Source organism: Carica papaya, chromosome 5, assembly GCF_054855325.1.
Source record: "Carica papaya isolate Zhongbai chromosome 5, ASM5485532v1, whole genome shotgun sequence".
In the NCBI taxonomy this organism is placed as follows: domain Eukaryota; kingdom Viridiplantae; phylum Streptophyta; class Magnoliopsida; order Brassicales; family Caricaceae; genus Carica; species Carica papaya.
The window spans coordinates 419,798-446,696 of NC_142313.1; the positions used below are offsets into that span (position 1 = coordinate 419,798).

Genomic DNA, 26,899 nt, shown 5'->3' on the forward strand with positions numbered 1-26,899 from the left:
TTATAATAGAATTACATAATTTCTTAATTAAAACAAATATCAATTTTCAAATAAATGTTATGAATCCACCCATAATCTCAGAAATATCTTATGTAAAAAGAATATATATGTATATATATATTTGACAAAATTATCTGGAAATTCATGAAAATGGATTGTCCAAGAGTAAAGGTCCAAAACAATTCTGGGCATTGATGACATTCACTGTCAAATTTTGCAACATATCAAATGTCGCCAAGACTGTAGCAGGAGATGAATGGAATGGTAAATGACGCCAGAACAATTTAATATGAATCATGAAAGGAAAAAGGAGACAGAAGAAGTGAAATTTCATTCATCAAGCTGTAGCTGGTCCTGCCTCCAATGAACACCTTAGAAGGATAAATAAAACATTTAAACAGCTCTCTTATGTCTTCTCCTATCTTTGGCAGCTCCCGACCATTTTGTCTCTCTCTCTATTAAAAACCCCATGCCTCTCCTCCCAGTGAAAACAAAAAGCTCACTCCAAGTTTTCAATCATAGCCTATTTTTTTTCATGGCTCCTCACACATGTCAGGTCTCCTCCTGGCTTGTAGAGCCAACCGAGCATCCCTCTCCCTTTCAAATTCTCGGAGATCTGTTCGTTGCAAGAAGGAGACCTTCTCTAGATACTGGTTTGAGCTCTTCCTATAAGCACCCAATTCATCTTCCAGGCCTTTATTATCTTCCTTGAACTCTCCCCAGTCCTTCTTCGTCTTGTCAAGAACACTGAGTTTTGGTTTCTTTTTGATTTGTTCAAGAATGGCATCAACAGCTGAAGATGCAGGAGCTTTGGACTTTTCAGTTGCCTCCTTTGAGTCCGCATCAACAAGCTTTTTATATTCAATTTCTTGACCAGCAAAGTCCCGAACCTCAGTTATCTGCATCAGAAAAGACTCATTTTAGTCAAGAACCTGGTCTGGAAGTGTTAACTCTTTTAATTGCTTGGACAGTTAAAACAAATCAAATGGTCAAGCTGCAACTGATTTTCCTGTGAAGCAAATCAAATAGGCCAGAAAAGCAAAGTAATGAACTGTACAACTCAGGCAGTATCGGGAGTTTAAATTAGACAAACCTATGCCAATTTACGATGTTCATGTAATGTAAACCATCACTTAGTTAAGGCAGAAAATAATGTCAGAACCAAAAGGAGCAGCAACACACAAACAAAATGCACAATAAACAGGGCTAAAAAGTAAAGAAGCTAACCTCAATTTTCCCCTTGCCCAATGAAGTAACACTGGCATCTTTAACTGCTGAAAGGGCAGCAGCAGCAAGTTTCTTGGCCTGTTCACTGGCTCCATTCTGCATAGGCTCTTTCCGGAGCACGCCCTGTTCAAGGGATCCTACTTTCTTTGGTTCCAACCCCAGATACATCTTCCAATTCTATAAAACAGAAACAAGGAAGAATTTTGAGGTAACCATCTTCTTGACAATTGCCTAACAAACTGAATAAGGAAAGAAAATTCTCACCTCAGATACCTTCTCATTAGTTTTAGCATCAACAGTTGAACTAGGACTAACTGAGTATGATTTGACTCTCCTATTAAATCTTCCTTGATTCATTTCCTCCCACATTGCAGCAACACTCTTCGAGACACCACCAGAACCATTCTCAAAAATGCTAGACGATGTCTGTTCTGTTTCTTGCAAAGGTGCCAGACCAAGATATGCCATCCAGTTCTAAGAAGTAACAAGCTTATTAACTTACTTGAACCATAGAAAAACCATCAGCATGTAAGTCCATTCAGAGACAGAAAATAAAGGAGTCCTTACATTGGATCTCCTCTCAGACGTTCCATTCCTGCTTGATATATACTTGTTTGTGGTCGGTTTGCAGGTTATATTAGATACTCCTTTGTTCATTTCGTCCCATAGTGATTGCACCGAAGTTTTAGTCTCTAACAAAAATTAAAGAGGATATATTAGTACTCTCTGTTTATTGCCGTCACTAATGTTTCAATTTTGAGAGGAGTCAATAACATTACTGTATATTAGAAAAAGTCTAAGAGTGACGCAGGAGTATTCAATAATCCATCTTTTTGACACATACTCAACCAGAGGAAACAGAAATTTCACACACGAGGCTTACAAGAAGATGCACGTTATCACAGGACTTCAGTTAAGTTTTCAAAAATAAAGGGCCAAGAGAATGGACCAAAGTGTTTGATGAACTAATTTGAAAATTCCTGCCAGCCCATCATTTTTCTGTACATTCTGAAGGTTGCAGGGAAAAAAAGAATAGGAGAAAAAGGAGAAATACACCCAAAAAGTAAATTCCTCATAAGCTCCCTTATAGTGTTTGAATACTTGGGAACAAATTAAAAAATTTTGCTTCAATTGCATCTACCCACATTGCTACCTTATTCTGTAAGTCAATTATGCATCAAGCACCTGATAAAATCAAACGACTAACTCAACTCAATAATGTTAATAACGCCCACGAGATTCTGATATAAACCCTAGTTCTTACAACAAATGTTCATCCAACGTGATCAAACCACACAAGTTGCCCATACTTGTTCACTTCCCAAGCCATTCAGGACTCTTAGCATTCAATTTCAGATCATTACATTGGTAAACATCATGTAAAGCCCATTGCTTTTACCGCTATTTTCGGTATGCTTTTGACAAACTATCATCTTCCAAATTAACAAAAAAATATTTTGAACCCAATAGCCATATATCGAAGTTCGAAAGAACAATTTTAAGAAGTTCTTAAGCAAGAAAAAGAACCATAAGAAAAATTCAAATCCAATCAGACGAAAACTTCTTCATAAAAAAGGATCTTCTTGCAGGAGCCATTTACTGAGCAACCAAACAGAGCTTCAGAAAAAAAGGATAATTCATATAGTACAAAGGAAAGGCATTGTTACCTGAGGGATCGGGTCCGTTTTCGATATCCATAGACTAGAAAAGCTATATCGATAGAGCAAGCTCTCAAAGCGTGCTTCCTGAGGAAGTAAGATCCGATTCCAGCACAAGCTTCGACCACCGTGCTACGACACTTTCTTATTAATATATAAGAAAAAAAAAATGAATAAAGGAATTAAAAATTGTGTTTATCTGTAAATTGTGAGGGAAAACAATCGACTGAAATCTTTTTTTGAGGAAGACGAAAACCCTAGACAGATAGCTCATGGGAAGACGCGGAAGGACGGAGGAGGAGGAGAAAGAGAGGCATGTGATCGGACCGTAGCCAAACGGTGCGTTTCGATGCTGGATTTTTTGAGCAAAAAGGCCAAAAAAAAAACATATTTCTAAATTATTATTTCTAAAATTTATAATTTTAGTTTCAAATATCAACTTTATTTCTTTAAATTTTATTTTAATTTGTAGAAATTTTTAATTTGTCTTTAAATTCTGAATAGCGATATTTTTTTTTTGGGTTATATTTAATTTTTTGTTTTAGTTGTTTTATTTTTTGAAATAATTTATTATATTTTAATTTTTGAAGTTAAATTTTAAATTTCATTTAATTGAATTGTTCTCTTAATAAAAAAATAATTATATTATTATTAAAATATGTAAATTTTTATTAAAAAAATTAATATACCAGCCCTCTTAAAATTAACACAACATAGAATTTCTTAGAGGATCAGAGAAAATTCTGAGTTACAAACTAGAATTTAGGGTTTAGAACAGCAAAAGTAAAAATAAGAAGAGCAAGCCTGACTGACCATTGACTTTTTTGTATTTGCTCGTTGAGTAATGAGCTAAGTAAACGTATATATATATATATATGTGTGTGTGTGTGTGTGTGTGTGTGTATATGTGTTTTCTTTTTGCATGTAACCATTATATGCTTTAGACTATACTCAGACTTCCTGCAATATGTAAGCAGTCTATGACTGAGGCAATATATTCAACCTTCAGCCAAAACCACCATCGGTTAATAGATGATTATACAAGATCCCTTCGTATTTCTACAGCTTGGTAGATTCTAAACATCTAATAGCATGTTGGAATAACAGGAGGAGTAAGAAGAAGAAGAAGAGTGAGCCTAACTGATGATTGACTTCACTTGTATTCAATCCTTCAGTAATAAACAAGAAACGTTTCCGGGATTCTTACATAGTATGACGATTGACTTTACTAGTACTCAATCGTTTATCGATGAAGAGTAAGAAACTTAAAATACGGGATCTTTACATAGTGCCTTGCCCAAGAATCTCGAATCTCGAATCTCGAAAGCAAGAGAAGCTTTCCCATGGCAGAAATCAGAATTGTATGTGAATGAAATACTCGCAGCAGAATATATGAGAAGATGTTATCTATCTGCAATTAATTACAGAATTAACACTTAAAAAATAGATCTAGAGTGTAATAACAGCCTAATCAAGATCCTGAGACAGCTCAGCTATTTGGGCTGCAGTACCAGTCCTAACATTCTTCCTCTAGTTGAACCTTAATGGCAATGCAGTCAAACTCTCTTTGAGACAAATAACATGAACACACTGAAGGTTACACACACACACACGTAGACTCTTTGTATATAATCATTATATGTTTTAGACTGTAATTAGAATTCTGTAACATGTGAGCAGCCTATGACTCAAGACAATATCTTCCAACTCTGTCAAAACCACCATTTCCTCAGAGACGATTATACAAAATTCCTTTTGCATTCCTCCCGTTTGTTATGTTCTAAACGTCTAATAACATGTTAGATTTTAAACCAAAATGATGTAGTATGTATAATAACCCAACATATACATATATATACATATGTAGTAGTCATTGCAAATCCTCTTACTCCTGTTGATGTGAGATTATGGTCACTTGATACAAGTGAAGGATATCAAAGCAGATAGCTCACATGAGCAATATCTAGGCCAAATGGTCCGCAACAGTTTTCCTTGCAAAAGGAAGTTCAAGCAGGCATGAGGAAATTACTGTAACACACAAAAACTCCACATCGGTAGAGCTTGTAATTCCTCTTGCATTTCCACCCTTGTTAGGTTCTAAACGTCAAATAACATGTTAGATGTTAAACCAAAATGACATAGTGAGTAGAGTAATCCAACATAAATATACATATATATATGTAATAATCATTGCAAATCATCTTACTCTTTTTGATGCGAGATTTTATGGTCACTTGATACCAGTGAAGGATCTAAAAGAAGAAAGCTCACATACAGAGAGTGCATTCTGACAATTGACAAGTTAAAAGGAGGGGTAAGACTATGGTGAATTGGTGCTCCTTGTATAAGAAGACGGAGGAGACATGTAACAACTTACTACTTTGGTGCCTCATTCCTACACAGTTTGTGGTCTATGGCTTATGATTTGTCAGGTGTTATTTGGGTTACGACTGGTACGGTGAAGGATGAACTACGGGCTTGGAAGGGATTAGTAAAAGAGAAAAAATACTTGGAGCTTATTCCAATAGCAATATTTTGGGTCTTGTGGAAAGAAAGAAACAGAAGAGTATTTGAAAGGGGTGGATGAGGGTATTGACAAACTCAGAGAGAGAGAGTTTTAAAACCTTAGTTTTTTGGTTCTGGGTCAACATGGGCAGCATGTTGGGAGAACTAGTTGATATCCTTACTGATTCATAAATGATTTTGTATAAAGGTTTGCACCCTCTTGGTGCCTATACTTAATGATACATTTATACTATGTTATTTCAAAAAAAAAAAAGCAGAAAACTCACATGGGCAGCATCTAGGCCAAATGGTAAGCAACAGTTTTCCTTACAAAAGGAAGTTCAAGCGGGCATGAGCAAATTACTCCAACACCAGAAAAAAACTCCTTAACATCTGTAAAGCTTGTAATCATTATAAAAATTTTGCTTTAAATTCCAAGACCCTAATAATCGAATCCTTATTGGCCAAAGCCAATTAAGTAAAATGAAGCAAACAGACCCTGGAAAAAGATCACATTTTACATACTAGAATAATACAATTTATTCAAGCCTCCCTTAATCAAGACAACAAGGCTTTGGCATACAAGTGTTAAACCCCTTCACCAAATCAAACTAAAAAGAATCACATAAAACCCTCAAAAGGGAGTTTATCCAATTTATTCATTTTGCCTACTAATTACTCTCTCCTTCGTTATCCGTCTATTATTCAATGAAGCAGAAAGCAAACACCAATGGCAGAAAACCTGATAGATTTAGAATACCCTTTTGAATCTAGAAAGAAACAGTAGTGGGTTTGTAGTCAATCACCACAAATTTCTCCAGAACGGGCAGGAACAAATTGGCAAATTCAACATGCGCAGGGTGATCTATGTACTCAGCAATCCCTTCTGTGCTCTCGAAGGCGGACTCAAACACATGAGTGAAACCCTGATGCAGGTTCTCAATACTCACATCCTTCCCCCTATCAACAAACAGGGAAGATTTTTTTTGCTTAATTCATCTGGGTAAAGAAGAAATTCATGGAAAAAAGTGATTGAGAGAGAGAGAGAGAGAGAGAGAGAGAGAGAGAGAGAGAGAGTACCAGTGGAAAGATTTCATGGGTTCAATAAGATTGACGAGATTGGCGTACCCTTTGATGAGTTCATCGATTTGAGCAGGTAGGGTTTCTTCTTTGAACTTTGCCACCAATACGTGCTTCACTACTCCTTTCGCTTCCTCCATTTCTGCTACCTGGTAAGTATTGTTGACATACGTATTATATCATTATATATTTTTGGATGAATATTATTATATCACCTGATCTTGGAATCACTACTTGGGATTTGGGTGATCTAAATCAATAGAGCAGTTTTCAGTTGTGAAAGATAAACAATCAAAATATAAACCCACAAGAAGACGCAATTTCCAAAACTACCCAACTGGACTAAACAAAAGGACCCGATGTTCAATGGATTTGATCTGTTCAAGTTAAAAATTCTGAAAATTTCCAGTTTCCCAGTACAGAAAATAAAATATTATTTAATACCCAAAAAATTAATTTTAAAATTTAATTTGTAACTCTTTTAAAAAAAAAAAAAAATCTAAAGCCCTCTTAGAAATAATCCGGAACAGTACTACAAATAAACATAATTAATAAATTCCATAAATAAATATTTCTTCCTCAACAGTATATATCCAACAGTGAATTACAATATATCCAACTTATTTTTATTCTAAATTAATATGGAAATATATTGTTCCCATCAAAGGTTGGATTACAATATTAACATAATAAACTGTAATTCAAACAACACACAGACCACAATATTCAAAAGAAAATTTCAAAAAAGAAATTACACAGAGAATATATATATTTATATATATAATTATATCAATTAAGGCTCCATTGTTAGAAGCATAATTATTAGGTAATGAACTAGGCAATTAGTTTATGTTATTTAAGCCGCAGAAGGTGCCCTCCTGTGATGAGACACATCATTGTCATCAGCCTGCAACTGCTCTGCAATCAAGCTTCCAAGCTTTGCGTGGTCTGACATGGCGGCTTCGCTTATTATATTCTTGTAATCAAGAGATTCATCTTCATATATCTCCCACCATTTCTTCACCAGTGTCTTTATATCTTCCCTGTCCATATTCTCTTCTTTCCCAGTGTACCTCCATGGCTTCGATCCCTGCCCACGTACGGATATTAAACAACAGTTTATACCAGTCTTTCCTTCTATACATACACCTTATCATATATTTTATATATGTACATGTGTGTGTGTATATATATATATATTGTTGATGTAAATTAATTGTGCGAATATTTTGTGTAGATTTCAGAAAATATTATGGAAAACCTTAGAAAAAATTTAGATCTTATATATATTTTTTTTATTTCACTCTTTACTTTTGTGTATATTGAAGATTATTCTCTCAATATATATATATATTTATACATTCATGCATATGTAAATAATCAAATGTTAATAACTTACCGCAGCACAGTAATGAACAACTTTAACACGGTCCAAGTCAACATTTTCAGGGTGGCGCCACAGCATAGCCAGAACAAGATTGTAAGTAGGAGGAAGAGGCTTGTAAATACGGTTGAAGTACATGTTGAGAAAATCCTACAAAGTAATAATAATGTAATTAAATGTTCATAATTAAGTAAGTAATACAAGATTAGCGGTGTTAATTAATTATAAGTTTAGTTTAATTAATTACTTGCTCGGCAAATGAAGTGGGAGGGGTGACTCTGACGGTGTCCAGGAGGTCAACGTAAGTCAACAGATTGGGCTGGAAGACGAACATGCCGGCGTTGAAGTAGAGAGGAGGAGGCGGGCCCATGTGCGGTGGCCACTGGACTCTGTCCGGAGATTGTTGACAGTATCCGATTTTGTACTGGGGAGAGTGAGTCCATGTCTGCTCGCAGAAACAGTCCATCACGGCGTAGAAGAAGCAGTTCTCTAAGTCAAAGAGATGGTCAATGTTATCGAATACTTGGATATCTCCGTCCAAGTATATCATCTTCTCGTACTCCACGAACTACCAAACACAGCAATGTTATGTATATATATATATATATATAGAGACATATGCACTAACTTCTTTATTAACATACAAATTTATCCACTAACCCACTAATTTCTCTAATGAGAAAATTTATTATTTACTTTACCAAATTAAATTATAATAGACGATAAAATTGAAGAACATGTACGTAACTTTAACAATATTTAATGAAGCTACCATTCTGTATCTGCTTATTTATATGTATATATATGTTGATGGGTAAACATATAAATATATCTAAAGATATAAACACGAGCATGGAATGTATGTATAAGGATATAATGTCAAAAGCCTACATGCCATGCAACACGTGGACTCAAGATCCTATATAATCAACCATGTATGCACGGCGTATAAAAGTGAATGCATGGCTTATAACTATTAGTTGCGGGAAATTAATATGCATATGTCGTCTATACATATCTGCCAAAACCCACCTTCCCGAAGAAAGTCCAAATTATACCAAGTGGGTAGAAGTCGACAAAGATATATATGTATATAGACTGCTATAATATCCATGCATATATGTACATATGGGTATGTACTTATATCTATCCATATTTAACCTCTAAAATATTACATATATTTATTTTTTGAAAGGCTTATATCTATGTATATAGCGTCAAAAAGGGTAAAGACTACATGCTATATTACACGTGGATTCTTAACAGCTTCGTATATAATCATACGACCTACTCGCCAATTATCATTAATGCATGGCTCGTTAATAATGGCGGCAAACATGCGTAAAACTAAAACTATAAGATACATACATATAGAGTACAATTACACATAACGCATACTATTATACATAGAAACCATATATATGTATATATATATTATAAAATGGTTTACCTCCCAGATGCGAAGTTTGGAGTAGTTGATGACATAGTAAGCCATGGCGAACTGCGTCTGGTTCTCTGGAGGATAAACAGGCTGGATCTCTCGAACAACGCAGCCCTGAGATTCAAGAATCTGGCGGTGCTCCTCCGGCACGTCGGGCAACACGGCGACGACAAGAGGGTATTCAGACTTAGCCTTCCTCAAGCCCTTGGCCAAGCCCACCACGCCTTTCACGTAGTCTCCATTGCCTGCCAGGAAGGTCACGTACGCCATCTTGGGTCCGGTCAGAGCTTGCTGCTGCCCATCGAGAGTTGTCGGAGACATGGCGAGATTGCTAGTCGGCTCAGAACAGAGACAAGGCAGGTAAAAGAAAATGTTGCGGAAATTAAAGAGGTGTGGCAAAGTGTTGGAGGGTTTTTTTTTTTGAGCGGTGTGTTGAAGGTTTAAGATTGTGGGTGTTTATATAAGGAAATGGAAATGGTGGTGAGGATGGGAGAGGAATTGATTTGGGATCTGGTGTTGCTTGATTCTTTTTCTCATGGAGTTTTCAGAGAGTTCTTTATACACGTGGTGGAGAAGGAAGGAAGGACACTTGCCTTGTTTTGGAAGATGACACGGCGAAAGCAGTGTTTCTTTAGGTTGCAGGGTATGATTCAGTCACCACTTGTTTAATTGTTTGGAAATAATATATAAATAATGGTGGAATTCACTGCTCAATAAGCATATTATATCTAACAATTTTCGAATTACAATACATAATTTAGTATAATCGAGAACTTAATTCGCTAATCTGTTAATAAATTTATAGTAAATAAATTAAATTTTAGCCGTTGATGTTAAGTCGATCGACGGCTGTGACTTTGTTCTGTAAATAAACAGTCGGTGGTGCGGATAGGGTTGAAGAAGTGTAATAAAGCAGAGAAAGGAGACAAATATTGGACGTTTTTGGCGTAAGCATGACGTGGCACAGAGGACTGCCACGTGGCACTGATGCAAATAAAAATGTGTATGTATATATATATATATATATTAATTTTAATTGAAGTAAAAGGTGGTATGAAGAGAATCAATCAGAAACGAGGACGAAGTTGGAAGGTTCCACAAATGACTTGTGCATGTATATACACATATACACGCTTACAAAAACATATATACATATATACATACATATACATATATATATATATATATGTATATACGTATACACGTGTCATGTCGTTTTGCTGGCTGAATATTATGGAATCAGTTTTCTTTGAAGGTTGTCGTTTCAAACTTCTTATAGTGCATGGGGTTATAAGTAATGCATAGAATCTTTTGACGAACACACGAAGAAAGCCGCGATAAAGAATCATATCATGCATCGAGTGGATCCCATTTAACTTTAGCTCATATATTATACATACACACACACACACACACACACACATATATATATATATAGATATATATGTTGTAAGTAAGAACTGAATTGAACTCTCTTAACACGCGCGCGTGTGTGTGTGTGTGTGTGTGTATATATATATGCTCTCAAATATGTCTGTTACTAGTTAATGTTCGAACAACATCATTATTAAATAAAAGAACATACATATATATATAGGCGGTATAATATATATATATATATATATATTTACGTACATATTATTATCACCAGCATTATTAATTGGTGAAATAAAAAATGTTATATGATTTATATATATCATTTTCATCTTTATTCCTGATGAATCCAAAAACATGTTCATCGTGGATTTCTCTCCTTTTTTTTCTTGTTTTTTTCACTTTGTCTTTTAGATTATATATATATATATATATATATATATACACCCATATACATATATAAATATATATATATATATGTGTTATTTATTCTTGATTCCAAACATTGTATATCTGATCCACGCATCTCCTAACTCATAGAATTCAACTTTATTCTTGTATATACTCTTTATTCTTTCTTTCCCAAAATAAAATGGAAAGAACAAATAAATTTGTCTTTAAACATGATGAATCTCCCAATCGACGAGTCTCAAAATCTAAATCGATTTTTCGGGTACAACGATCTTAGAAAATTTCGTAATTAGATCAAATTTCAACTCGTACTTAACCGAATAAAATTGTATATACAATATGTAATATAAAGAGGGTTTTTTTTTTTTGGTTAATTTAGAATATCTTAAATTTCTTTAGTTGTAAATTTTCTAAAACATGTATATGTATGTCATTACATTCTTTATATAAATTAATTGGTACTTTCGTGAGTTCTTAATTTGATTTAAATCTTGTTTTTAATTAGTAGATAATGGGCAGTTAATTTAATTAAGTTTAGTGGCTTATTGATTTTGGTTTATGTGAATAATGAGATTTAATTAATTGCTAAACAAACTTTTTTTTTTTGGGGGTGTGTCCAAAAATATCATCTCTTTCACAGATTCTACCTTCTTTTCTTCACGTAACTGCTGCCAACAACTCCACAAATCTCCCTCTACCAACAATAATTCTAACCTTTATATATATATATACACACACACACACCCATGTACGTATTCATGTTTCCAGTGACGACAAAAGTAATGGGCTAGCGTAATACGAAATTTTCAGGCATTAAAATTTCATTATACATATACATTCAATACAGGATACATATATGACATTTCATTACTAAAATTTTAGGATAACAAAATTTTCAATTCATTTAACTAGGTATATTCATTGATTATATGATATACATACACTAACCGTGTTATAACACAAATAATTTTGAAAAAATAATGAGAAAAATAGAGGTGTGTTCCGATCAAACTCGCGAACTATTCATAGAAAAAAATAACATATCAATCGTTAAGGTAAAAAATAGTTAGTTATACGATATTAAGTTCGTACATGAATGTTAATACTTACGGACTCAATAGAAAGTAAAATTACCAAATCAGCAATTTCTTCATTTCTGTAGATTACCAGAGAGAAAAGAAGGATAAAAAAGTGGGGAAAAAAGGGCGACCCACGAGGACGAGAAGAGTGCGAAACGCATGGCAGACGAGGAACAAACGACAACACAAGCAACAGCCAATACACCAATAAGCAAACAAGAGACCGAGAGTAAATCAACTATTAGGCTTTGGGGGGGGGGGGGAAAGAGTTGCAGATATAGAGAAGTAGTAAATAAGCTACAGCAATCTTTTTACAAAGAAAAAAAAAAAATTAATGTTACAAAAACTTAAAAAGAGTTAATCAAGATTCATCAGCAGAGGGAACATCAGTCAGATCCAAACCTTCTGCTGGCAAGTCTGATGTCAATGGACCCAATATCCCATCAGAGCTGAGACTTAAGCCGCTCTGCAAATTTATGTAAAGATATCAGAATTTTGTTGACAACCCTCTGCCTCTCTTTCTCTAAGAGCTTATACTTTGAATTCCCTTTTTCTATTTTTGGAGAAATTTTCTTACCGTCTTTTTTTTTTTAATTTATCCCAGTCTGAACTTAATATTTTTAAGGAAATTATAATTAGGAGTACCTCGGGCTGGAAGCGGAGCATGTCAGCACGAGCCATGGCTTCTGCCTGAGCAATTCTCTGCCTGAATGTCTGAGCCATTTCCTCGGCCTGTGAGGACAGAAACACAAAAATGAATGCATGGATAAATTGTTATGTAACTGAAACTATCTGGTTTGCGTTTGATTCAATTCCTATTCTGTTCTCATCTGATTCCTACCCCTAACTTCGTATTAGTCTTGACATGTAAAATAAAGTTTTAGTTTATATGTTTAATTTCATTCTTTGCCCTATCTTGAATTCTTTTAAGGAATTGACTATAATGAATTAAAATCAAACATAAACATGTCAGAATGCTAAATGTTCAGAGTAATGTGAAAACTAGAGACAATAATTAAGTAGAAATGAAATGAGAATTGAAGCAAACCCATCGTCAGCATTAGTGCATCTTTGTTCTCTATTGTTTGAACCATGACCAAATTTAAAGCACTCGATTTGGACTACCGTAACAACAAAGCATAATTGACATTATTGCTTCCAATAATTGCTGATAAATGCAGCTTTGAAAGATGGTTAGGTTCAAGAATTTACCTTCTCAAAGACAAGCTTTGGATTGCGAATCATATCTCCAGGAGTAGGCTCTAACTTCTTCGTAGACAGACTCACCCGGCCTCTTTCTCGGTCATGGCTCAGTATCATGACCTACAATACGAGACTTGGCTCATGAATTATCTCAAAAAAATAGTTCCATGTGAAAAAAGTGATAATAATTCTCACCAATATCAAACATAAATTGTTGTAGCATACCTTGAGTGTATCACCAGGCTGAAGAACAGTTGCAATATCTGACACACGATCATGACTGATCTGACTGACATGAAGAAGGCCATTGATTCCACCAATGTCAATAAAGGCACCATATGGTTTAAGGCTCTGAACAGTTCCAAGAACCACTGATCCAATCCCAAGCTGGGCCTGGCTGTCCGCCACAGCTTTGCGGTTACTGAGCACAAGCCTAGCCTGTTCCTCATCAACCTCCACAAACTTCAGAGGCAACTCCTTTTCAAGAAGCTCTTCTGCCGTTGATTTCTGATGAGTAAATAACAAAAAACATTGACAAAATCTTAGACATATCTAGTGATAAAACAATTAAACACAAATTACAAACGAAGGACAGACAATTTGAAAGAACAAAGCATGACTCATCATTCTTAGTAACAAGAAAAGAATGATTGACAAACTCTAAAAAATAAGTAAATTGGAACATAGATTGCACATACAAGATGGCCCATAGTTCCTTTTGTTACAAATCAATATGCTAATAATATAACAATCAAAACCATTTGGCTTGAGAAAACATTCTTGCGCTAACAACGGTCCAGCCCACTCATTGATTTGAGATAGAGAGCAGAAAAAGGATAAGTAATATTTCTCCTTGTTTATAGATGAGTACAAATGTGCCACCTGATTTTGATAATTTATGATGCACGAGGTCTCACAAATCATTCAGTCCTGATGCAAATTCATTTTTCTTTTTCCCAATTTCAATTATGAATAAAAATCTGAAAGAAACAAGAATTAAACTTAAAATTACAAACAATACTGAAACTAGGCCAGGGGGCGCACACATCACTTTTAATGACAAGAAAAGAATGATCCATAAACTTAGATTGAACATACAATGATACAGATAAATGTGCTAAGAATATGATAATCAAATCCATCTGAATTGAAAAAAAAAAAAACAACAATCTCGTGCTAACAAACGGTTCAACATTTACTCATTTGAGAAAAAGAAAGAAAAAAGGACAAGTAATATTTCTCCTTGTTTATAGATGCTCGAAAATATCACCTGATTTTGATGATTTATGATGCATGATTTTTAAGGAGTCATGTAGTTTTTATAACTTGCTGCAATCTTATTTTTCTCTTTCAAATTTCAATTACTAGTAAAAACTCTATTAGAAAATAAATAGCCTTGATCCAATAAAAGCTGTTTAAAGCACGGATTGCCTCTATTAAAAATTATAAGTGATCATGACAATTCCAAGATGAACTTCTGTCATTTATGCAGGCTGCATCCAACAGGAGATTTAAATATTAAACAATAGCCACTACTAGAAATCTGAAACAGCAAGAACAGAGCCTCGACATTATTGAAGCAAGTTATAGAACTAACCGTTGATATTTGCGAGAAAGGAACAAACCCTCGAATGCCCTCCACTAGAGCCACAACTCCACCCTTGTTTGCACCAACCACCTACATAGATATTCCAGTCAGACTCATCACTTTAGCAGATTGTCCAATAATGGAACAAATTAAGTACCAAATCTTAGAGGAAACTGTAATGAACAAGATATTCATCGAACCATCCTAATAACTTCAATTTGTTTCGCCTAATTTTTCTTGTATAACCAAAATGCAGCACAAATTAGAGGATAAGACAAGTGCAAATCTGTGATATTTCATCCATACCCACCTTGCCCTTCACAACAACATCCTCAGCCTGAAGCTGCCGGCATCGTTCCCAGGAAAGTTCATACTGGATCATCCGCAAGCTCAGAATCAAACTATCATCAGCATCATTTTCACCAATTATGACAAACTCCTCCCTCAAACCAGGAAATATACCAGCTTCCGCCACATGCTTAATTCTATGAATGCAAGCCTCCTGAACTGGCAAGTAAGCTGAAGATTTTGCAGTAATGTCAACTAATGCTCCATTTGCTTCAGTTCGAAAGACTGTCCCCTTCACCTGAAACACAAAATCACACATTTATTTACACACGCGATCTTCATCAGGCACTAATTCCCCGTTTGCACGAGCAAGAAGAACAAGTACACAGCTTCATGGTAGCAATTCGCATTTCCTATTCTCAATTCCGTGGAAACTGAAGAGCAGAAGGAAAGAAAATAGAGAATACGGGGATAAACCTTGGTGCCAAGCTCAGAATTAAAGTCGTACTTATCGAGAGCGTTGTGGAAGCTGTCGAGAGTGAAGGCGACGCCTTCCATAGGGGCAGTGCGACACCGTTCGTAGGCTTCCTCGAAAAGCTCCTTGAGCTTCAGCCTCTCTCTAGTCTGCGCATTTGATATTGCTACGGCAGATACTAGGGGGAAGGCAACAGCGGGCTTTTGTTGGGTAAAACTCTTGGCTTGTTTCTTGGATAAACGCGAAGACGAGAGAGGCGGGCATCTTAAGCCCGTGAACTGCTGAGCTAAAGACGCCATTTTTTCTCTATCCTCTGGCGTCTAGTTTTGGTGGATTTCTGGTTTGAGTCGGATAAGGCAAGAGAGAGCCGAGGAGATGAGAGAGAGACGGGAGAAATTATACGCTACGCCGCCACTCGCCATGTCAGCAATCATCGTCCAATCAGAACGTGACACATCAGCAATAAGTTTTTCGATATTAAATAAATTTTATTTTCTTTGTTTTCTTGACTAGGTAAATTTGGACCAATTTTCTATGATCTGATCATCGTCCATGATCGTGGATTTCCTACTTCATGATCAAAGGGGTGGTCATATGTATAGATGGATATATAAGTGTGGGTTTAGTAGCCCCTGTAACTCACTTCACAATCCACTCTCTCCCCAAGTGGGTGAAAAAACACATTCAATAAGCACTTGTCAAATCACCCGTGTGCTGAGAGAAAATGAATTGGCTTCTCAGAAATACATACATATATATATATATATATATATACACACACACACATGTATTTAGATTATGTTCAGAATAGACCAATAGTTTTTACAAAATCCCTTTAAAATCTATACTTAATTCATAATTAACAGAAGAAAAAAATAAAATTAAAACAGTACATTCTAAATTCTTCAACTGTAAAAATAGTCCAGTCTTGTCCGACATGTACACCTTGGAAGTTTGAAACTAGTACGAAGCACCCATTTGCCACATTGATTTTTTTTCCTCTTTTTTACTCAAAATTCTGCTCCGTGCGTATAGGTATATGGGAGAGAGGTTCATATCAACAAACTCCTAAGAAATACCAGGGCTAGCTTTCTTCTTTGCTGGTCTTTTTGCCTTTCTTTTGCTTCTGCTTCAGTTGAGTTAGACCAGCAGCTGTGATCTTCACGTTACCAATTATGGCGGCAACCAGTTCGGGATCGGTGCATGCCTTCATCAATTCCTTCTCCCTGTTTGTTGCTTCCGACATATGGCTAAACAAATTCATGGCAGTTTTTGCAGCTACAAAAAATTGAAAAGGAAGAAGTCAGATCCACAGTGCAGTTTTTGTCTGCATTTTTTACTGTATTAGAGCTGAGAAGCTAAATGAAGCTGCGCGTGCACGGTGTAACCCGAATAAAAACTGTGTTAACAGAATTTTAGTCACTGCTATTTTACTTTCCAAGTGTCAAAGAAAAAGCATGCATACCTTTTCCTTTCTTTGCGGAGCCAGGAATTATCTTCACTCGGTATTTGTATGACTGCAGTGCACTGTAAGGACCACAAACAGGCACTGCATATAAGAGAATATCACTGGATAGTGGATTCCCTGTCAGGTAATCCATGTCATTTAGTCTCCCTTTCTCGTCTTCGCATATCTCATTAACATCCTCCTCCTCCATGGCCGCCCTGTCCATCTCAGTAAGATCATCTGGAGCCGCACGCACATCATCTCCAACTCTGTTATTTACATGTTCATGTGAAGAATCATTTGGATGTTCTTGACAATCTCGGGAAAGGTGACCTGCCTTTTTACATTTGTAACATATTTTCGGAGCATCTACAGGACCTGCCAGATTTTAGAAATTAAAAATAGTAATGACAGCAGCAGTTTCAAGTAAAGTTACTAGAAAGGGAAAAAGGACACGGTGATTTCATGCTTTAGTACGAAATAAAAACTGATTCAGCCCCATCATGAAATTCCACAACTAAGATATTGAAAACATACCAGAAGCAGGCTTCTTATCCTCTTTGGCGGCTGCATTTCCATTTTCTGACTCTCCATCATTCTTTTGAATCTTTGCAACAGACTGAAAATTTCAGGAAATAGTCATTCTCAGAGTAAATAATGGGAAATGAATTATGAGTACGCTACCTTAACAAAAAAAGGGGTCCAAGGCATAGAGACCCAAAAGCAAGCAGCAAGAGGAAGAACTACTTTTAAATAGAGAAATAACGATTTGGTCATGCCAAAGGAAAAGATAAATTAAAGCATGTAAAAACACTCACGCCCAACAGTGCCATCCGAATGCTTCTCTCTTCTTCATCTTGATCAGCATACTTCTCCTTCATCTTCTTCAGTTTACCCCTTTGCCCACGGCTGATCTTCCCACCACCTTGTTTTTTATTCTGACCATCTTTCTCAGGCTGAATGGAAGAGAAATCATTGTCATTTAATTTTTGCTTTCCCTGCTCAATATTAGCCTCAATAGCATTACTGCTCTGCCCCTTCTTGAACTTTCTTCTTTCAGCTTTTGAAACATAAGGCTTATCTCTTACAGTGGCTTTTTTCTCTTCATGTTGTTCTTCCTCCCCCAAATCATCCTGAGATGTTTGAAGCCCATAATTCTTATGTGATACGGTAGCAGATCCAAGCCCAAGAGTTCTATCGATGAGGTCCTCAAGTTGTTGGGTGACTGGAGAAACATGTCCAGTATCAAGGGAATTCAGGACAGGCTTATCAACAGCAGGGGATCCATTCAAATCAATTGCCATAGCCTTTGCGGGTTCTTCCCCAAAAACTTCCGTCTCTGTTTCAGAATCAGATTGTTCTTTGGTAGGCCCACTTTCTTCAATATAATTTGTCCCATCCTCTTCACCTCTTACCCTTCTTTCATTTAAATGTGATCCCAACGAGCTCTCATCTAAGCGAAACAATAACCCAAAGCCCATAATAAGAGGGTGAGGTGGAAGGAAGTTTTTCTTCCCACGCACCATGAAACTGCCGACTGTGAGATATTCTCCTGTAGGAGCAGTTTTACTGACCTGGTGAGGATAAACCCACCATGCACTAGTAACAATCTTTGAGTCCCATGCCTGACTATGACAAACCTACACCATAAAGATGAACAAGTTAGATCATGCTGCATGTGTTATATTTTATACCATCTTTTGTTATTACAGCATTAAAAATGACTTACTGTGAAACAGCCTGCTTGGTTTAAAGTGAGAGGTGGCACAGGTTGTTCAGGCCTGTGATTTTTTATCACTGTACTTGAGGCTCCATGCAGGTCTGCATGAACATATCTGTTCAACATTCAAAATCAATATCACCAGTGGAAGTTCAATATTCCAAACTAACTGTCCAAGCATAAAGCTTTTTAACAACTGATATGTCCTCTTCCCTATAGAACTGATGATTTGCATGTAGAATTCAATGAAGTAAAATTATTACAGAATCATAGTGCTAAACAAACACGATACTTGATCCGAGGTTGGCACCAACACAAAAACAATGCCATACAATCACAATAGTCAACCTTAGTAGAACTGGTGTCAGGAAAAGCTATCAACTGGCATTCCTTATGATGGCCATTTTCATTTTGTCTTCATTTTGGAGAAAGCCATAAAGGGAAAGGCAGTCAAAAGAAGATAAAAAGCACAACATTGAACGTCCTTTACTTACAGATCTCCTTTGGACATATAGCGCTTTACTATCATTTCATTTTGCTGAGCATCACGTCCACTAATGACCAAATAATTCTCGCTACTGATGAACCAGTTGAATTTCTCAAACCAGTGAACTTTCCTCATATGTGAAATTGTTGCAACAGTTTTTTCCTGCATTTTCAGGTGAAAGTAAAGATTAGCACAAACTAGTAAAAACGGGATAGAGAGTTAGCATACGCAAAAGAGAAGCTACCTGAGAAAGCTGGATACGAGTTTTTCTCTCAGCTGCTTTAAAAGCTTTTTCATGTGCTGTGACAGTCTTTTCCTGTTTGCTCTCCTGTTTCTTCTTCATTTCATACCATCGCCTAGCATTAGCATGTGCTGAAAGTGCCAAATCAACTTCTACCTGAAATACGAACATGCAAATTAGAAAAAAAAAATTGTAAGCACAATTATAGTGCACAAAGATTGAGCAGAAGCCAGCAAATGAATCGCATCACTACAGGTCCCCGGTTCGGAACCCGGGCTCAGACATCAAAGACAGTTCATCTAAAAAAAATTAACCGCATCCCTAGAAATGGACAATAGAATGGAAGCCAGATAACAAATGCCTCCATTATTTTCTAAGAGAGAAGTTAGTATTAAACAGTACCAATGGGTGCAACCTGCATATGGAAACATTATAAAAAATCTATCAAATGTCAATCAGGTTCCCTAACTTATCACAAGTGCTAAGAAGATAAAAAAGAACTAAATCAAAAGACAATACTACGTTCTCAAAATTGCTTAAATTTCTTAGTTTCTAACTAACCTGTAAGGTAGCTAAAAGGATTAAACCTAAATTCTTATTGTAGCATTTATACCATGGATGCCTCACCAAGTGATTGAAAGATATATTTCTACCTCTTCCTTTGTTGTTCTTGTTAATAGTTGACCTTATGACATCCTTTAGAGGCCTTAGACAAAGTGATCCTCTTTCCCCTTTCTCTTCATCCTTGTCATGGAGGCTTTTCAAAAGACGCTTCTTCAAGCCAGAGCTTATAATCTCATTGCAGCATCAGGAGTTGGTAAAGGATTCAAGAAATGAGGTCACTCACTTTTTGCTGATAATAGTCTATTGTTTCACAGACCTAAAATGGATGTCTTGATAAAAGTTGGATGTGTCATCACCTGTCCTAAAGTTGTATCCAGCCTCTGCATCAACTTGGAATAGCCAGAATTAGCTTCTTTTGGTGTTGTTTTGGGGTGGATGAATTCACTTACACTTTAAATGTATGATGCTTCTCCCTCTCAAATATCTTGGTTTCCCCCTAGGTGCCAAGTTCAAGGATCTAAAGTATTTAGGATCCTACTATCAGCATTATAAGTACTTTGCTTTCAAGTGCTTTTTGTGAGTCCCTTTCGTGAGGGATTCAGTCCTTTTTGTGAGTACTTTTCGTGAGGGATTCAGGAGGGTATGTTATCCCTTGCAATTTTGACTCGTCTTTCTTCATCTTAACGACATTTCTTTTTCTCCAGCAAGATGGAAAAGAGTTAGCTGTACATGAAGAAGATCCCTCTCTCCAAAGGCAAAAGGCTCACTCTTTTTGAAAAGACGCTCCCCCTTATCAACAATACTCTCGATTTTGCCCATATAACCTCTCTTTTCTACCTTGCTTTCACCAGTCAGCACATAAAATCTCTATATGCTATGAACAAGACTTTCTTGGCAAAGTGGCTCTGGAAATTAATGTCCAGAGGAAGTGGCTTGTGGAAAGAGTTGACTATTTCAAGTACGGGATTGAAGGACATCTAGGATTAATTAAAGTTATGTTCCAAGCCTTTGGAATTGGATTAGTAAGGATACAAGCTCTTTTATTGACATGATATTGTTTAGACTAGGCAGTGGTCGGAATATAGATTGCCTAGCACCTATGCTATTGCTAGGGTGAAGGACCCTTGGTCAATCAATGATATTGTGGTTAGAGATGGTGTTTCTTTTCCCTTGTGTGACATCCATCTGTTGTGGAATCTTAATGGTTGCGAGATTGACAACATGGTTTCTCTTGTGACTCTCTTACATTCTTGTCATTTTTTATCTCGGTACACGCAACCACCTTGTATGGGCTTATATAAAGAATGAATTGTTCACTGTGAGATCCTTCTACCACAACCTCATTTCCCATAACGATGTGGGCTCAAGATAAAGTTGGTAGCAAATCTATAAGAAAAAAAAAACATTTCTCTCATGTTGCTTTCTTTCCTTACGAGACTGCTTGGGGCAAAATTATTGGGATGGTCAACGAATGCCAATGGGCTTGCAAGAGAGTGAATTCCCAGACTCTCTTTCTTTGTTGTCCGGCAGCTTGAAAGTCAAGGAGTTCATCTCTTTGAATTGGAAAATAATCATGGGATTCATCTCTGTCCATCCCAAACTTGTCCTATACAGCCAGTGGTTTGGTTGCATATGGATTATTGGCATGAGATGGCTTTGGTGTGTACAAGTCTAGGAGAGACCTTATCTCCCTCATTTTGGTGGCTATCATTTGGGTTATTTGGAAATAAAGGAACAAGAGGCTTTCTATGGCACTTTGTCTCTTTTTACTAGCATTAGAGATTAATGGTTCTAGACTTGAAGTATTTTGTTTAATGGTCAATATGTTAACTATGGACAGGATCTAGTAAGCTTGTAAATATATTTTTTTTTCTTTTTGCAATTTGTAAAGCTTCTTATCTATTTGGGAGGCACGCCTTCAGTTCCTTGTTAATATGGTTACTTCTCTTATTCAGTTAAAGGAGGCCTCCATTCCAAAAACAGAGGTCTCTTTTTAATAAAGAAAAAGTGGTGCAAACAAGGAAGAAAAACCACCAAAGAAAAAGGATAAGTCATCCTCATACAAGAACAAAAAGAAAAAAGAAAGCAAAAAGGGCTTAGTATAAGTAATGGCTTAGTTTGCAAATGGAAACTCCATTGCTTTGCAAACTAGACAATGGCAATTTTACCCAAAAGCAAAAAAAGAAAAAAAAAACGAGTCATAGTTCATAAATGTGCCAGAAACACCACCTTATTCCAAATACGAGAAGAGCATTGAGCTCATTTATTAAAAATTTTGGCTTTGTGCTCCAGAAACATATGCCCAATAAAAAGAAACACAAAGAACAACAAAATGAAGTACCTTTTCCACTGGCAGTGTCTTTTCATCATCATCCATTTCATCGAGATTGTTGCTCAAGAGCAATGTCATGCAGTTCCTCTCAAGATAGAGTTTATCAATGAGCCCGGCCACTGGATTTCCAGATTTCTTCTCTTCCTTCACCATCCGAGCAAGATCCTCCCAATTCATTCCTTTTGCAAGAGCTACACGGACAGCTAATATAGCAGCATCCACATCTTCTAAGTTGTATTCTATCAATTCCGCCATTTTGACACAACGATCAACTTCTTTCATCAATGTTTGGACACGATTTTCCTAGTATAGAATGTAAGAGCATCAAACATGCAAATAAATTCATAAGAAATCATAGAATTTATGCTCGAGCAAATTTTCTTTGACAACCACTGGTATCAACTTCTAAAACATGGAAACATTAAAAAAAGTGTAAAGAAATAAGAAAAGAATACATTATTCACATTAATTCATCAATGCATGCTAGCACAATCAAATGATACCATCCTAAATAGAACTGTTACCTTATAAATAAATGTTATCACTAAGCCTTAAGACAATAAACTTCAGTCAACTATCAAATGGTTTTTTTGGAAGAAAAAAAGGTAAGTTTGTTTTTTAGAAGGAAAAATAGTTTATTATTATTAATAAAGCACCAAAAGTATCTGATCCATAAACAAAAACCATATAATCTCTAAATTACAAGCAACATATCCTACACATTTACAAGTTCCCCTTCCCAAAGAAGGGATGACTCTAAACAATGACAAGAAATTTGGAGCCAAGCAACCTCAACTCAAAGTATTGGTACTTTCATCCTTTCAAAAACCTTCCAATTCTCATTTTTCCATCTGCTTATAACACTTAATATACTGAGAGAGTAGTACGCCAAATTATCTTCTCTACACTTTGATGTATCGATTCTAGAGTCTACTTGTTCTGCATCATATATAATACATAGTAAATCTGATAAAATCTAGTTTTTTGTTAAGATTATTTTATCAAATTACACATTGATGTCCTTGGATCCCAAAAGAAAACATCATGTTCAAATCAAATAGCACTAAACCTCTCTATTACAGTCCAAAAATTTGATCTCTAGCTCTCAAAACCACGACTATCTTGCAGAGAAGCCAATTATAAAAAAATTGCAAGCACCATATATCTGAATATAGAAAACCATCAAAAAACATAGATGCCCGTCAAAACCTGATCCAAGCGTATTTTGTTAAGTTTCTGAGTGGCAGAGCTCTCTTTTGCTTTTTGCTGCTGCTCAGCCCTTTGACTCTCAATTTTGCTGTAGAACTCATCCAAAGCTGCATCAAATGTTGCAAACCTCATATTCTCTCTTGATTTGAATTGGTTCAACAAAATAGGGCAGAATTCATCATATATCTGCAAAACATAACTAAACATGAGAACATTATGAAACTGGACGCCCAAATTTCATACCGTTTGTTTGCAATGTGTCCGCTTTGTCAAATTTAAAAAGAAACTAAAACAAAAAAGAACAACAAAAACACCTATTTACTCAAGATTATGGAACATGGAATAAAGAAACATTGAGAAATATAATTATAACCTGGATAGAACCATCTGGTTCAGATAGGGTATGTTCCTTCACCAAATTCTTCTTCTGCATTAAAATGTATCCTTCAGGAATTCTTTCACCAGAAATAATGTCCTCAAGCCAGTCCTCAAATTTCTCAATGGCTTGGACCAACATCTGGATTTTATCATCATCTAACTTTCCATCTTTGGAAACCTTTGTATTTGGAACAAGACCAGCATCTAAAATAATATGTTCAGAAAGTGCAGGCCCATAACCCAATGCTTCCCCAAGAACATTCTTCAAAGTGGCTTGTTTGGTACGAGTAATATCACCAACGCTTTTCTTTGACTCAGCAGACTTCCCGCCCTTGCGGTTATCGTGCTTCTCTTTTGATGTGTTGGATTCCTCAGTTGTACCTTTGTGAGCCTTAAGAGGTTCACCATCATCAGGCTCCTGAGAAGTGAGCACAGCATGCAACTTCAAAGCGGAAGTTCGCTCAAACACTCGACATATCTCAGTTGGGTACCGATGACGCGACATGATTGCAACTCCTTTATCATCATCCCTGCGATTTATAGTCATATTTCTAAAAGTCAAAACCATTTAAACAAAATAAGATGTATCATTTATTGCTTCCCACAAGTATGCTCAACCAAGAGCCACTAAAGAGATTTTCATCCTCCCTTTAAAACAAGAAAAGAAAAAAGCATACCATTATGCTTGATTATTGTATGTGCCACGTAGAAAGGAATAAAGAATGGAAACTGGACTAGAACCTGTGTGACCGGAGAAGAGTCATGACTGTAAACTCAGAATCTGTAAGGAGAATGTTTCCTTGGGCATACAGTTCCAAGATAATATAGTGCGCATTAGTGCCCAGACCGAACTGGAAGAGAACAATCTGAGAATAATGCAAGACGAAATTAGACAAAATTCACAACCATACAGTAAACTGATGGTCAAATATACAGAAGGATTCAACAGAGCCATACCCTATCATAACCAAGCTGTCGCACATCTTCCAGCCTTCTTGTTCTAATATGCTTTCTTAATTTCAGAGTAAACCCAGATGGACTGTTACTCTTGTCTCTGTGAACAATGACTATGCCAAAAGTTAACAGCATCCTTAATTGATTTTCTTCTCTTTCTTTGTCAGGTTATCTTTTCTTTCTCCAAAAAGGAAGAATAACGAAGCAGATATAGAATTGATATGTCACAATTATGAATCATAATAAGGCTCCACTTAAGCCACCTTTCCTTGAAGCAATCACAGGATAAACTTTGCACTAAGCCACCATTTCATTTAGCATTTTTTCCATGAACTACAGAGGTAAAAAATCGTTCCTCAGTGAGTGTTTGGTTCAGCTTTTATTTTTTTTCAGTAAGAGCTTACAAGCTTGACAAGCTAAAAGCTCTTACATCAGCAGTTTAAAGTAGCCTTTATTTTGAAGAGATTGTAAACTCTCTATAAAATACTGGTACTACCCGATTATAGACCAAAACAACGTTTCAACAATTTTAAATGTTACATCCTTATACAATCTGTGGTATTCCTCCTTTTAAGCCACTTTTTTTTCATTTGGATAAAATTGAGAATTCGTGAGCTATATCTCATAAACCCTATAGCTTATAGAAGCCCTCTTAATCTTTTATCCGTCAATGATAACTAGAAATCAGCACATGCAGATAAACTAAAAAGAAAAAGATGAAGAAACAGGAATCGAGAATCAATTGACTTCTCATTATTTTTCTTTAAGCTTTTGGCGGAACCATACAGAAATTAGAGAATTAAACATTACCGAACATAAGCAGTGGTGTGCAAACGGACACCGCTTTCCATTAACAATAAAACCTTCTCGCTCTCTCCCGATTCCGTCACTCCGCTACTATTCACTAGCTTGAACATATACGTCTACCGTAGACCATCAATCAACAATAGTTCCATCATCAATATCCACTTAGTACAAGCTCAAATTATGGAAAATGATATCGACAAAGAAGAAAATCAAGGACAAAAAGGAAATGGACCTTAGGCGAGAGATCATAAACATTGGAGCAACGCATGCCGATTAGCCGCTTCAAGCACTTGACCTCTGCGGCCACATCGGCCGTGTTCATGCGCACCTTCACCATAGCTACTCGGTTTTCGTTGATTTCTTTTTTCAATTAACGAATATGTATATATACACACACACACACACAAACAAAAGTAAATATATATATATATGTGTGTGTGTATGTATGTGCTAGGTTTTGTTTCCGAGAATCTTGCAGTAGCTCTCTGCAATGGAGAGTTACATGTTGGGGAGAGGAACTTGACTCTTGAGACTTGGCTGCCACGCCTTCCCCTATCAAGTTTCTTGGAAACTCTTCTGGCGAAATCAACCGTTTGGTTCCTCTTTATTTTCTCGTTTTTTTTTTTTTTTTCTTCTTGAGAGAAACCTCTTTATAGAACTGAAAATGACGATAACAGAAGGCCACATTTTTCACTAACCAAAATAAACAAATAAAATGAGTGAAGTGAGCGGAAGTCAAAAACATTCGTAATTGAAAATTTTGAGAGGAAACAAGATTTGTTCATCAGATCTGAAATCTAAAAGGTTGACAGATTTTCAGATTTATTGATTACCTGAAATTTTTGTAAAAACATTAATAAAAACCAAGAAAATTTGAAGTTCCATGGATGTCCCAATTCAGAAGACTTAACAAATAATTTTGCTCAACCTATGGTCCAGTTTGTTGCGAGGAAGAGAAGAACTACCAAACAAATCAAGCAAATTCAATTAATCCATTGAGATGCAGTAATGCAGAGAGCAGAGAACCGGAAACTGCGAACGAATACA

The 26,899-nt window shown here is 36.1% G+C and overlaps 5 protein-coding genes across 5 annotated transcripts; all 5 read right to left on the reverse strand.

Annotated features, from left to right (window-relative positions):
- Nucleotides 1–309: 309 nt before the first annotated feature.
- LOC110808358 (craniofacial development-like protein) lies at nt 310–3,231 on the reverse strand. The gene is made up of 5 exons (XM_022033837.2): nt 2,895–3,231; nt 1,795–1,919; nt 1,492–1,701; nt 1,228–1,404; nt 310–899 (listed from the first exon to the last, which is right to left on the reverse strand). The coding sequence occupies exons 1-5, from the start codon at nt 2,923–2,925 to the stop codon at nt 534–536; spliced, it is 909 nt and encodes a 302-aa protein (XP_021889529.1). The 5' UTR covers nt 2,926–3,231; the 3' UTR covers nt 310–533.
- Nucleotides 3,232–5,782: 2,551 nt separating this feature from the next.
- HS1 (heat stable protein 1) lies at nt 5,783–6,845 on the reverse strand. Its single transcript, XM_022033816.2, has 2 exons — nt 6,471–6,845; nt 5,783–6,350 (listed from the first exon to the last, which is right to left on the reverse strand). The coding sequence occupies exons 1-2, from the start codon at nt 6,608–6,610 to the stop codon at nt 6,161–6,163; spliced, it is 330 nt and encodes a 109-aa protein (XP_021889508.1). The 5' UTR covers nt 6,611–6,845; the 3' UTR covers nt 5,783–6,160.
- Nucleotides 6,846–7,082: 237 nt separating this feature from the next.
- Nucleotides 7,083–9,790, reverse strand: LOC110808334 (galactinol synthase 2-like). The gene is made up of 4 exons (XM_022033801.2): nt 9,305–9,790; nt 8,102–8,422; nt 7,870–8,004; nt 7,083–7,560 (listed from the first exon to the last, which is right to left on the reverse strand). Exons 1-4 carry the CDS (start codon nt 9,614–9,616, stop codon nt 7,327–7,329), a joined length of 1,002 nt encoding a protein of 333 aa, XP_021889493.1. The 5' UTR covers nt 9,617–9,790; the 3' UTR covers nt 7,083–7,326.
- Nucleotides 9,791–12,369: 2,579 nt separating this feature from the next.
- On the reverse strand, nt 12,370–16,087 carry RPS1 (ribosomal protein S1). Its single transcript, XM_022033821.2, has 7 exons — nt 15,716–16,087; nt 15,261–15,536; nt 14,960–15,040; nt 13,588–13,869; nt 13,372–13,482; nt 12,805–12,891; nt 12,370–12,625 (listed from the first exon to the last, which is right to left on the reverse strand). Exons 1-7 carry the CDS (start codon nt 16,010–16,012, stop codon nt 12,521–12,523), a joined length of 1,239 nt encoding a protein of 412 aa, XP_021889513.1. The 5' UTR covers nt 16,013–16,087; the 3' UTR covers nt 12,370–12,520.
- A 396-nt stretch (nt 16,088–16,483) lies between these two features.
- On the reverse strand, nt 16,484–26,540 carry EMB1441 (zinc knuckle (CCHC-type) family protein). The gene is made up of 14 exons (XM_088219975.1): nt 26,085–26,540; nt 25,856–25,968; nt 25,049–25,145; nt 24,833–24,957; nt 24,087–24,621; nt 23,714–23,899; nt 22,514–22,807; nt 19,612–19,764; nt 19,375–19,529; nt 18,890–18,995; nt 17,979–18,800; nt 17,698–17,779; nt 17,179–17,538; nt 16,484–16,991 (listed from the first exon to the last, which is right to left on the reverse strand). The coding sequence occupies exons 1-14, from the start codon at nt 26,187–26,189 to the stop codon at nt 16,798–16,800; spliced, it is 3,327 nt and encodes a 1,108-aa protein (XP_088076101.1). The 5' UTR covers nt 26,190–26,540; the 3' UTR covers nt 16,484–16,797.
- Nucleotides 26,541–26,899: the final 359 nt, after the last annotated feature.